This window comes from Buteo buteo, chromosome 7 (assembly GCF_964188355.1).
Source record: "Buteo buteo chromosome 7, bButBut1.hap1.1, whole genome shotgun sequence".
Classification (NCBI taxonomy): domain Eukaryota; kingdom Metazoa; phylum Chordata; class Aves; order Accipitriformes; family Accipitridae; genus Buteo; species Buteo buteo.
The window spans coordinates 32,089,653-32,102,884 of NC_134177.1; the positions used below are offsets into that span (position 1 = coordinate 32,089,653).

General features: G+C 47.3%; 1 protein-coding gene across 1 annotated transcript; it reads right to left on the reverse strand.

The window, feature by feature from the left end:
* Positions 1-116: 116 nt before the first annotated feature.
* TBCCD1 (TBCC domain containing 1) lies at positions 117-12,949 on the reverse strand. Its single transcript, XM_075032216.1, has 8 exons — positions 12,517-12,949; positions 12,279-12,428; positions 10,153-10,519; positions 8,977-9,163; positions 8,329-8,826; positions 5,053-5,216; positions 454-4,438; positions 117-292 (listed from the first exon to the last, which is right to left on the reverse strand). The coding sequence occupies exons 1-6, from the start codon at positions 12,886-12,888 to the stop codon at positions 5,087-5,089; spliced, it is 1,704 nt and encodes a 567-aa protein (XP_074888317.1). The 5' UTR covers positions 12,889-12,949; the 3' UTR covers positions 117-292; positions 454-4,438; positions 5,053-5,086.
* Positions 12,950-13,232: the final 283 nt, after the last annotated feature.

Sequence of the window (13,232 nt, forward strand, 5' to 3'; positions counted from 1 at the left end):
GCTACCTGGTGTTCCTAGGAGGGTATTTTCCCTGTACTTATAAAGCCACAAAGCCAAAGAAATCCAAGAGCACGTTAAGGGTATGGCCATTCCCACAGAACAGTGACCAACCAGAAGTGTTGTTCATTGTTTTATTCTTAGACTTAGACTTAAGGAGAGGCCTCCTGCCCACTCATTTCTCCATCACAGCTCTTTGCACACGCCCTCAATTCATTTCAGACCTTCACACTCAGTGCTTCTCAGCTTTCCTCCAATGATTCAGGCACAAACAGACCAGACTGACGTTTTTCACCTGCAGGATAATGACAGGTGAATTACAGATTTCAATTCCAGATTCATCGCATCTTACTCTAATGCAAATCACCTTCCTTCAGTAAAGCCATCAAGTTGCTCTGCTTATAGCACTAACCTGTTAACGGCTCATTGCCCACACTTTGCTTTTTTGGGGCTTACCTGGCAGATAATAGATTTGCCATAGCAGATCTTCCTTACAGGACTGTAAAACTCTTACTCCCTTGGCCACCTCGTAGCAGTTATTCTATTTCTTCCCAACAGTAGCTCTGTTAGAAGGAAGCTTGTAAACAATAACTGTAAACAATAACTAGTAGTGCCCACTGCCTTCTAAGTAAGCAGCATGGGGGCAGTGACCCCCTTCTAGGGCAGACCGCTTGCTTAGGTTGTAAGAAACAGTGTTTAATTCTCTCCTTTGCCCTTTCTTCTCCCTGGAATGTGCTAGACAAGAACATGACATACATACAAAAAGATGAGATTCACAGTCTTTCACTTACTTAACTCCTCTTGGACATTTTGCCGCACCACAGCGGCACATAATCAACGAATTCCCTGTAGCACGCTCACAGGGGACACGGCTTTCAGCAAGGGTAAAGGCAGTATATGTTTAAGTCTTTTCAAGCAGACAGGAGACTCGAGCATGAATCAGTTACATTTCCCCAGCACCTTCTTTATGCATGGGTACATAAAGACTGTACCACTGCAATCTGAGAGCCACCATGTTAGAAGCAAGCAGCACACCATCCTCGGTTTCTAAAGACTGTTCATAAATAGTCAAACCACTTTGAGCTAAGATGACAGTCAAAAGGAGCGAGGAAGCAGAGACTGAATCCACATCTTCCACAGCATCGGCCAGTGACTACAAAGTCACTCTGCTTCTGAGCCCTCTGCCCCCTTAGGTCTTACAGTCTCCCCAATTAAAAGGAATGTAACCCAAAAGCAAAACTCACACAATGGAAAGATATACGTCTGTCCACAGCCTCTTAACAGTTGTTTAACATTTCACAGGAGAAAATGGCCAGTAGCCCAAAGTTGTCACCCTCCCTTCCCAGCTGTTTATCCCTGCCCAGTCCCAACCCTGCAACAAGGTCTGCATGACCAGCTCAGCTCTGCTAACTTCAAGACTGAAGAACACAGCATTAGAGCTGGATAGCCACCTGATGCACACCACCCTAGCTGAAGTTGAGCTTTCTGATCTACCTCCTTCTCCAGTTTAAATTAATCTCTGCCGATTCCACCAAATCACAAGGCCGGTTCGCATCCCTCACTGAATGCTATTGCCTTTGGTGCTATGGTCACCATTCAGGCATCTTTCTGTCCCAGCAGCACATCCTTTGTTCCACCATGGAAAGGGGATGTGGCAGCTGCCACTGGTGTTGGGACTCGGGTCCTCCCAAAGAAGCCTTCCACGAGACTCTGTTCTGCAAATGCAGCTCGTCACATTCGCTGCTGGCACAGCAGCCTCTGCCATCAATTTACAAGACATCAGGTCCTGGTGCATTTTAAAATATCCCCTCGCCAGTCACTGTGTTCCACTCCATCCTCTCGCAGAGCCACATCTAGATCTGGTAAAAGACTAGGGAGGGCTCAGCTTCAGCTTCCCTCCATGTGAGGAGGGATTTTAAGCATCTCCTCTTGCCAACAGACTGACAGAGGGGGAGGCTGTCAGCAGAACAAAGAAACCCAGGTTTCTCCACAACTTACCCCTGATAAATTCTGTACTCCTAGCCACAATCATGTATAGGCTGCGAATAAACTTACCTTGGTTCCAGCTCTGGACATTTTCCGTTCCAGCCAAGCTCCCCAGTGCTGGAGGAATGTCAGAAGCTGTTACAAACAGCCTGGATCCGAGGCACCCTTTTTATAATGGGCTTGTTTTAAACCAGACAGCCGCTTTGTCATGAGAATAGGATCCAAAAATTGAGTCAGTGATTCTGAGGCTATAGCCGATTTCCAGAAAAGCAAACAGGATTATGGAATAAAGGAAGGCTTCGCCATCCTCCCTTTGTTACCATTTGCTGAGTCAGAACACCAAAACTCTGCCAAACGCACTCAAAACACGCAGCCCCCTGCCAAGTCCTGGAGGACGGGGGACAATTTGGCTGCTCTCTCCCTTTCAAGCATGTTAAATGAGAAGGCATCCTCGTCAGCTCTAAAAGGCCCATCCCCATTTGTAAGGAAGAGACCCAATATTTATCAGAGAATATTCCCATGCAGCAAAGGATGCAGCTAGGAAACGGTCAACACGTGTTCAGGGCAGACACCACACGCTTGCAAAGACCAGCCTCTGTGTAGAGGCTCTGCTTCAGAAGCTCACAATGGAAATATCTGTGCAGCAAAGGGACTGTGTATTTTTATACCACACCCTCAGCTTGAGCTATATTGCTCCATATGGTGCCTGACATAGAGGAAAAGAAGTATGTCTGGCCACACACCCCCAAAGTGAGTGATTTCACACATCAAATAGGAAAGAACGATGCCCAAATTTCTGACCATATCTGCTAGCATCACAAATTCAACTCAAAACTCTTATACCACCGTCTGAGGTTTGAGCAAAAGAGTTTTTCTTTTAGCCACACTCTGGCCCACTGAGCAGGGAGGGTGAGGATTGCTGGCTTATGTACACCCACACCCCCCCGCCAGTGCGTTATGAAAAAACACCTCTGCAGCTATTCACTGCACCAGCCCAAAGGCTTAGCGAAACAAAGGGAAACAAATTTGGCACAGCAGCGCCTGAAACACACAGACCCTATTTCAAATCTGTCAGGACAAGCAGTCTCGCCACAGCAGCTCTGCATGCCACCCCATGTACACTGCCACAGCTCTGCTAAATGCAGTCAGGTATGACACCCTGAGACAGACATGCTCAGCAGCATCTCGTCCTCTTCCCATTTTAGGTGTCTTGAATTGCCTAGTGCTGTTGCTTACAGCTCTTACTGCTAGAAAGCTGTGAGGCCACTTAGATTTTACTTTCTTTTTTATTCAAATGCTGTCTTATGAAGATCAGAGTTCAACCACAATCCAGGTCCTATTGAAAGGCAACCCAGTAGGTTCACTAGGACACCTCAAAGCTCCACTGCAGTCACTTTGCACATCCCTCCTTTAAAAGTCAGTTAGATACAACAAACTCACCTTGCATTGCATCACCTGCCTCCCCAGGAGGCAAGAGGGACCTTCAGAAAAATCCTAGTGTCACAACAGCTGTGTACACCAGAGCAATAAATGCCCCCGCCTTCCTCTCACTCTTAGGTTGGATAGCTCTTCACAAGGCTGCTGCGTTGGTCATCCATGCAATGCCTTTGCCTATTTTGCCTAGCTTATTTAGGTGCTCAGCTACAAGCACATCTCCCCAATACAGGTTCCACTAGCACATGAAAATGGTACTCATTCAAGTTGATACTCTTTACAAGAAATATTAAAGGTAGGAAACAGTGTTTGTATCAAAATGTTGTGCTAGGGCAGCCTTCAAAACCTTCAACTCCATGGCTACTAACAAATTAGCACTTTTCTCTCAGCTGACCGGTTCACGTTTCATTAAGCAGCAAAGATGCTGTGTCCCTCTAACACCCACTGTACAGGTAAAACACTTTCCCTAGGACACGTGCCAGGCTTATTTGAGAACTCTGTTTTATTGACATTTGTCAAAACAATGCAAACGAGTAAGAAAGTTAATTCCATAAAAATCACATTGCTTAAGTGCCTTCTTCATATAAAAAATCCCTTGAATTTAATTCATTAAAAAAATCAAACATTTCTTTTTCACATTTATAAAAACAGTGCAGCTGGCTCGTACCATAAAGATGCACGCGATGTCCAGGGCCCTGCATCCAGCTCTGCACCAGGAAGGGCTCTTTTGCTGGATAATTGCACACCATGGACACTAACCATGATGACAGGTTCCCCACTAAAGGATCTGCAACAAGGCATACTTCATCATCCTCTAGCGACATGCATTTTCTCAGTTACTAATGGAATAGTTAAAGCACATTCCTGGGAAAATGGCAGTGATTAGAAATCCTAAAGCAGACAGACAGTCCAATCCACACTGAGGCTGGGTGTCAGATCCACATCAAGTGTGTTCAGGCAGGATGGCCGCAAAGTCTTAATGAGAACTGTTTTCAGTGTATTGCTGCCTGTTCCCAGAACTCTGTAACAAAATAAGAGGAGCAAATTTTACTCCCAACACTAGCAAAAAAAAAAAAAGCAACTCAAAGACTAAAGAAAAGGAAAAAAACTCCCCACAACTTTCTAATGGTTTGAAACACGCAATGGCAGAAAAGCACGATAAGCGCTTGCCTCCAGCTCCTAAATCACTTCAGCTTGGGAAGAGAAAGACACTACAGAGTAAGAATTATTTACTTATGAGTAAGTCTCACTTGACTCTCTTAAGCAAAAAGTGAGACAGGTAAGTACAGACATTCATGCACGCAGCCTCTTTGAAAGAGCAGCTACTCAAATAAGTTTTTACATCAGATTATGCACAATATGCATATCTGCCTTTACAGACACACACAGATGTCCCTGACAAATCAAACAGAACACCTGCAGAGAACAAGGGAGGTGCTGAGTACACAGGGAAGAGATTCAAACTGAAAAGAGGTTTTGACTGCAAAATAAGAACTAAAACCAAATGCACGGCTCTTGGGAGAATGTCCACTGAACAGCCTCCTACTTCTCCTACCTCTGCCTAGGCCATGCACACAAACATGGGACAATTCTTTTAGATAGAGAACAACCAAGAGAAACAGGCCCTCTACTCACCCTTCTTTTCCTTTTGCTGCACAAGAACATGATGCTATCCTGCTACCTGCTTGGAACCTACTGCAGGAGGAACAAGGCTATCCAGCTGCTGACGGTTCCCTGTCTGAACCAGCCATTCATAGAATTTGTTTTCTACCAGTATCTGGAACTGTTTCCTCTGATCCCTGAAACGAAAAGAAGATCAGCAGGGAAGTATGTAAAGGTCACGCTTACTTATAGTATTACACTTCTAACCTCACCTTCACTACCAAAATGAGCCTCCATATATATCAGCTAAGGACTGGGCTTGGTTCCTGAATTGTCTGTACCAGGAAGAAAAGGTTTTTACCAAGTGAATATGACTATAATGAACCCCAAAGACAGAACTTGGTGGAGCTAGAGAAGTCATGCAAACCTCCCCATCCCACTAGCACAGCAACCCTGCTCTACAATGCTGCCTCCGCTTTACTCTTAGAGCACAGATTAAAAACCGTCTGAATAGGGAGAAAAAGAAGATTAGTAACCAGCGTTCAAGCACTAGAGACACAAAATTCTGTTCTGACAGCATCTGAAAGAGAGAGGATGGAGATCAGGAAAAAAAATGCATCTATAAACAACACTACTCAAATAATTCCCATTACTGCTAAATAACTGGGGGGGTGGTTTTGGTAAGACCAGCAATAACAGGGTATACCACTTAGCTCAGGCTCTCTGTCTCTGGCACCAATCAGATGCCCAAGAGCAGCACAGGCTCACGGCAGTATTTCTCCAGAATAGCATCCCAGCCATCTGTGATGAGTTCAGCTCCAGAATTTCTTAAGCCAAAGGTGGCATGGGTGTTGAGTAGCTCCTGATGGACCTTTTTTTCTGTGAGCTTACACAATTCCTTTCTGAACCCACATAAAACATGAACACTTTCAATATCCTGTGGAGATATTATGTGGTTTTGCTTTGAACCCATTCCTAATTTGATGTGCTGATCCTATCCTGTACTGGGAAAAGCAGCAAACTGACCCTATTAATTTTTGTGCCACTCAGCTTCAGAGAGGCTCGGTGTACCCAGACCCTTTTTTCAAGTTAAAGGCTCTTCTTTGTACTATTGCTTTCATTTGAGACATTCCCCAGAAAGCAGGGTTCTAGGACAGAAGCTAACCTAAATTCCTCCCTAGTGAACGTGAACACAAAGGCAGTCACTTCTTTTTTCCCTTATGGTTTTATCTTCTCCAAGTGCTTTTTATATACCTTGATCTGCTACTGACCCTGAAAGACTTTCTGTCTGATATGCTCAGAAAATGAATAAACAGGATTTTATGCTTTTGCAAGTTGTTCCTCAAGCTGTCTTATTGGTCCTGTCTTACGGGGGTTTTACTTTCAGCCTGGCAGGATTTACATTCTTTTTTTGCCCCACTTTCCTCATTCAGACAACTTCAACTTCTTGAAAGATGTCTTCTTATTTCTAACATTCTCTTTCACCTCCCCGTTCAAGCATGGCAGCTTTTTTCTTTCTACAAGTCTGATATCCTGTTTGCTCTAAGCTTCCTAGTTGTTTCCCTGCCTGCAGAAGACCGAAACATTTTACACTGTCAGCTGCCCAGTTTCTTTTCAGCAAGCTTCTAAATTTGGCACAGTTTTTCCCCTTTTATGAAATAAGCCACCGCAGTAGTGAGCTCTGGCCTCCTGTGACTGCTGTAGAGGATGTTAAATCTAAGCACATCATCCGTATTACCTCACATTTCTTTAACAGTAAGATTTGACAGGCCAAACACCTTCACAAAACCCAGGGATGAGAAGCAGCAGCCCTGGGAGGACAATGGCTGGAGGGGGAAGCACCTTAGATGAGGCTGATAGACAGAATGGATGACCCTAGCACAAGGGCCGAAGTTGTAACTTTCCTCTCTGCTTCTCTTGAAGACTCAGGGCTGAGAGTTTTGAAGGTTTTTACACCTCTGTCACCACTACTGGGTCACTACTGCTCAGCCACCCTCCACCTGTAGCAAAATGCTGCCCCAGAATCTTTTTTCTCTCCCAGTCTAGAGTTCTTTCAAACTGCAGGCTCCTCCATGCTCAGTACAGAGGCACCTGCATTTCAGAAAGGAACAAGGGAAGCGGAGGGAGCTCCTTCAAAACAATGAACGATCAAATGGACTAAAACTCCTCAGCCTGGTATGATGGGAAGTGTTGATAGTTTGACCCAAGAGGAGGTTTTCATATTCTGTGCTCCCCACAGGATAAACCCCTCCAGGATCACTGCTTATCAGCACCCACTTACACACCTGTTACAAGTTCTGACTGAGTACAGAACAGAAAGAAAATCTATACAGCTTAAGTACAGCTTAGGGAACAAAACTTGTCCTCATCTCTTCAAGTCTTTACGACTGACTATCTGGGTTTCTATCCCCATTCTGTATTTGCAACAGAAGCCAGGTCCTTCAGGCTGCTGCATCAAAATGGCTCACAAAAGATAAAAGCAGCTAAACTGAAGCCAGCAGAAATTTGTACCCTTGCCCTGGCTGGCTGGCTGCAGAAGAAAGCACGCTGACAAAGGAAGCAAGCTGAACTTTTTCAGAACTCCACAACAGGTGCTGAGAAAGCAAACAGAAGCACCTCAGTACATGAGATGGGCTAGGACAGGCCTAGCTAGCACAGTAAAAGCTGGGCAGAGGATTCAATGCAATCTGATAAAGAGGACTTTAAAAGCTACTGTCCACGAGGTGATCTACTGTAAAGGTCCACATGCACATTCTGAGCTCACCTCAATAACAGATGGGACAGTAATTTAAAGCTTCAATCTCAATGTAAAGGTTGGGCTAAGAATGACCACCAATGAGCTGCAGGCCAATAATTAGTCGAGCTGTTGTTCAGGGCATGCACCCAGATCTCACCCACGGCAGCATGCGACACTGCAAGCAGAACAGAGACAGCAGAGAGACAGTACCCAGCGTGAGATAAGTTGTAAACCCTTACTGCTGGGTGGATCACTCACCTCAGCCCTCAATAGCATCTAGGCATGCTTTTCCTTGAGTCTCACAAGCTAGCAAAATGCAATCATGACAAAGCACCTCTTTCAGAGTTACAATTGTGAGCATTATTCTTCTCACTATAATAATACCAAAGACCAGGAACCCAAGACTGCTAATTACTAATGCTCTAGAAATGGCATGCAAGACATGGCTCATGCAAATCAACCCATTATTAAAGCATTATTTTTGTTGAACCACATCAAATGAATCTTCTGTTTGTATGCCTGAGCTGAGCTGCAACACAACTCACACATTCCTGTTCGGATGCAGCACTCACTTGGTCAGACCTGCTTCCTTCACAGTTTTCTGCCAGATCTGTACCTTCTGCTCTCGCTGACTCAGCGCCTTCTGGTACGCATGGGGAAGCCCACCTGGCGTCTCTGTGGTGTCTCCTTCCATCTCAAAAGGAATCACGAAGGTGTAGAAGTCCGAGGGCGGCAGGAGGTGGAAAACACTTGTGTCACCACTCTCCTTGCACACCAGCATAGGGCTGTCCCAGTAGTTTGGCAGAGTAGCCAAGCCCACCTGAGCCATGTGGTCTTCAAGCATTGGATAATGGGTGTGGAAAGGGGCAAAGCTGACTGCTTGGTTCCCCGAGAGGATGAGAGGCTGGGTAGGCGTGAGAATGTAAAAAGTACAGCCAGCAGTGGAAGAAAGGGACAAACGATGGCAAACCACAATGACCTTGACATTGTCACAGCTGTGGACATGAACTGACGCCTGCACAGGGCCAAGGACAATAGTGCTATTCCGGCACTTCTCAATGGTCACAGATCTGCAAAAGAACAAGAGAGCAAGGACACAGTGAGCAAGAAAGAGCAAAACCAGAACTTTTTCACTGCTTAGTCCATGTAACAAGCACTCAGCGCTTGAACAAACTTGCTGAAAAGGCATCTAGCTGTGTCCCAGGAGAACAAAAACTCACCGGAGAGGAGAGAGAAGATAAATGAAGGACTCATTGCAGCGATGAATTCTTACATGAGCCCCCACCAAGGTGTCCGAGCTCTTAGCCAGTGTCTGCTTGTACACCTGGCTCATTATCACCATGGGGAACATCTCAGGCACCACATGAGTATTGCAGGCAATCTTTGCTCTCCTGGTTGTTCCTTCAACTGCAAAATAAAGTTCACCAATGCATTTAAAATTAAAAAAAAAAAAAAAAAGGCACAAAGAAGTCTATACATGATTCCTAAGAGACACAGATATGATGGTTCATCCACATCACTCAGCAATCCCTCAAGAAAATAATCAGCCCAAAACTTCAAGGACGGTACCATCAAACTGCATCACTTCACACACCAGCCATACCATCCACTGATGCCTACTAGGCAGGTCAGCAGTACCTAGCAGTCAGAAGCTCCTGAAGTCAGGGCACATAGAAAGATCAAAAACACTTCAAAATTATTCAAGGGGCAGCCAAAGGCTCCCACAAGCTACAGACAGCCCTGACCTAGGCATCTCCATTTCCAGAAGTCTGCTCCTGAACACAAGACTTAGCTTGGCAGGAAGATCCCTAGGCCAAGTTTTATGTTAAAAGCAGGAACTGTACATTTTAAGACAGTGAAATGCTCCCTCTACAGTACAATCCTTGAGCAACCTCACTGTCCTAGCTAACGTGCTGCCACTGTTAGGATTGAACAGTCAGAGAAACAAAACATTAATCTGAATTTTTTTCTCCTAAGGTGGAAGATGCCTTGGCTCCACTGCTATGTCCCTGCAGGTGAGGGGCTGCAATTTAAGACAAGGAAACCTAGACCAGTTCTCAGCTTTGCCACAAACACATCACATTATCTGTTCTCTGTGTCCAGCTGTACTTGAATAATGAGGGTAGTAATACTGATCTCATTCAGAGGGGCCTTTGACAATAAAGTCATTAATGTTTGCTCACAAAAGTGATCCAAGGACTGGAAAAATACACACAGATGTCACACAGCACCCTCTAGTCCCCCAGACTCGCCTCTAAGCTGTCACTTTCCCCATCTCCACTGAGAACAGGAGGAAAAGGAGGCAAACCCCCATGCCACTGCCAGATCCCTGGTCAGCAAGAGGTGCTGAGACCGGAAAGTTCTTTCTAAAAATAAAAGCCAAGGCCTGTAGCTACCTTGCTGTGCCCATGCGAGTTTCTTCCCAGACTTGAGGCAGGCAGTCATTCCAAAAGGGTTTGTCGTCAGGCAAAACCGCAGCCAGCTCTCTAGCTTGGGGAAAGAGAAGGCTCTGGAGACCTTTGAGTAGCCGTTCTGCCCATGACAGGGCTGCCAGAGGGCAAGCTCATGCAGAGGACGGACTGTCCTGGATTTTTTCACGGTCCCTTCAATAAGAAAGCTGAGGGCACAGACAGCTTCGTAGGACACCAAGCTACTGTGGGTGGAATGGGAGGAGGCAGTGAGCTGCTCTGGCTCCAGCAGCAGTTCCAGCATATCCGAGAGGTGGCTCTGCACAAAGGCACGGTGGTCCTGATCATTCCAGTTCTTGGCAGGCAGAAAAACACACAAGAAGGCGGTGAGTTCTCACAGAGCTGACAAGCTCCACTGACACTATACAATACATCCTTGCTTACACTCGTTCTAAAAGAGGGAAAGCAAGTCAAACTTGGTGCTCTGTCCTGTTCACTGCTTCTGCTGCTCTGCTCTTCCAAAACACAGACAGCAACCTCCCCCCAAAAAGAAAAAAAAACATTTTATTCTAACTCCAAGTACTAAATATTTCATTCCAGAAAGCAGAAACAGACTCTCCTACAATCCTTCCCACACAAATTCAGCGAGCTGCTGCTGGCAATTGAAGGTAGGAAACAAATCAATAACTGACAGTCAAGGTCTTGCAACTGGTCTATTGGAAAATAGCTGCATCTGTTCCAGACCTTCAGATATGATTCAGTGCCGCCTTCCAAGGCGCTGCAGGGAAAAAAGCAGAGGGTCATTTCTTCACAGCCAGCGGACCAATAAACCAAATAACCTCTGAAAGAATCATTAGCTCAAATTCTAAAGGGCTCCAGACCAAAAAAAAGAGGAAGACAAGTTATGGCAGACCTTAATAAAGACAAGCTTTGCTGGTCTGCAAACTACAGAACAAGCAAGACACAGCTGTGATTAAATATTGCCCTCACCATCTGCGAGGGCTGTAGCCAAAAGGGCTTAACAAGCAGCTGCGAGTGTCTTGTCCAGCAGCTGGAGATCCCTGCACTGGGACAGGGACCATGTCACACCGGACAAGCCTTGCTGCACCATTTCAAAAGGGGGCATGGTTCACATCAGGCATCGCTGAAGCTGGGGAAATCTCACCCGATCGCACAGAGAAAACTAACAGCAGTGGAGACAGCCCCAGTCCCATCGGGACCAAAACCTCTGGGAGGGGTACCATGGCAGCCAAGATGCATCTCCATCCTGTCCAGCATTTTATGTAATGGCTACAGCTAAAAGAAAACATCAGCTTTTAAATAACACTGGATGCTCCATGGCCACCCAACTCACAGCCCTGTATCAGTTCCTCTCGTTTCTTCTTTCATTTGTTCAGTCTTCTAGTATAAAGTCACTCAGTTCCTACTTCTAATTATTTCAGCTTGTCCCAAGCTACATTTCACTAGCTCATACAGCTCACAGCATCACAGTCATGACACAAATCCACTGAGGTTTGCAGCTAGCCTTTATAATGATGTTGCCAATCTGTAATTCACTCTCAAATACAGAGCTGCCCACAAGCTGCACCCAATACATCCAACTCACTTCTCTTCTTTCAAAATACTTCAACAGTACTTCAAAAGGAAACGTTAGCATTTCCACATGGTTGATCTACAGCTGAGCAACCAACTCCCGTCTCTGAAATATAACCTAATGCTAGGGATCATCCTGGGATCCTAATACTCTACAGTGGATCACAGGGAAGCAGCCTCCAACATAACAAAAGTTTCCCATTTGACTAACAGAAAACGCAGAGAGGCAGTTGCTTCTCAAAAGGAGAATGGCCAAGTCTCTGAGAGAACTCTCACAGTTGGTCTCAGACTCCAGGAAATTCCCATCAACAATTTTTGCTGGTAAAGCTGCAAAGAATACACCAACTTCATTTCCTTTACTACTGAGCGACACATCTCCAATTTGACTCTAGCGTAGACTTTACCACAGGCAGGGTTACAGCCTCCCAGGAACAAACCAGCCGCCTTTCATCCCACCTCAAGGCAGGCCTTTGCAGTTTCCCCACACGACCGCGCAAGGAGACTCCTACAGGCACAAATACCTTATTCTCGCTGGCAGATTTTCCAGTCAGGCTAGGAGACTTGGTCCTGGGGCTGGGCCACTCCTCCCCGATCAGAGACCTTCGCAGAGAAACCTTGTTCACCTGCTGGACGTACAGGAACAGCAGGAACTGCAGAGTGTCTACCGACAGCTAGCCAAGAGGGGAGAAAAAAAAAAAAGAGGCGTTAGGATGGGCTGGGCTCTCCTCACGCCCGCCCGGCTCGGGATGGGGCTCCTGCCTTGCTCCGCTCCCGCTCCAGCTCGTCGGCGTTGGCGCAGGCCGCCTCGGCCTCGGCCCACTCGAGACGGCGCGGCGGGTCCCGCCGGAGGAGGCTGTGGAAGAGCTCGAAGTAGAGCCAGGCCAGGCCGCGGCCCAGCTGCAGCTTCCCGCAGGCGATGTGCCGCCAGCGGGGCCACGACAGCCGCGGGAAGCAGCCCTCGGCCGCCCGCGCCCGGGCGTAGGCCGCCATCTTCCGCAGGTAGTGGAGACCGAGGCGGGCGGGCGGCGGGACGGGCAGGACCCCCACCAGGAACGGCTCCGTCTTCACCCACAGCCGCACCGGGACCGCCGCTACCCCCGCCGCCTCCATGGCGACCGCCGCCGCCTCCATGGCGACCGCCGCCGCCCGCTTCCGGTGCCCGCGCAGAGCGGCGGCAGCGCGGAATAACGAGACGGCCCTTCCCTCACACCATGGAGGACTTCCCCTGGGCCGGGCAGCTCCGCCCCCTCCCAAGGAGCCGATTTCGATTGGTTACTCGAGCCAGCGCGGAGGCGGGAATAAACGGCGCACCCTCTGACTGGCTGCCGCCGGGCGAACTCATGCTTCTGTGCGGCCCGGAGCGGCCATAGGATAGGGCGCGGCGTGACGCCCTGAGTCGTGATTGGTCCGACATGCTCACAGCCGACGTTCCGGCAGGCGATTGGCCGACGGCGTCGAGCCGGCGGTGAAGTGTT

Bases quoted from the DNA above. Each gene is read 5' to 3' on its own strand.
- TBCCD1 (XM_075032216.1), bottom strand. From the start codon at position 12,888: ATGGAGGCGGCGGCGGTCGCCATGGAGGCGGCGGGGGTAGCGGCGGTC. The intron at 9,164-10,152 runs GTAGCTACAGGC...TTTATTTTGCAG, and splicing joins ACTCGCATGGGCACAGCAAG to TTGAAGGAACAACCAGGAGA. The intron at 8,827-8,976 runs GTGAGTTTTTGT...GTTCTTTTGCAG, and splicing joins TATCTTCTCTCTCCTCTCCG to ATCTGTGACCATTGAGAAGT.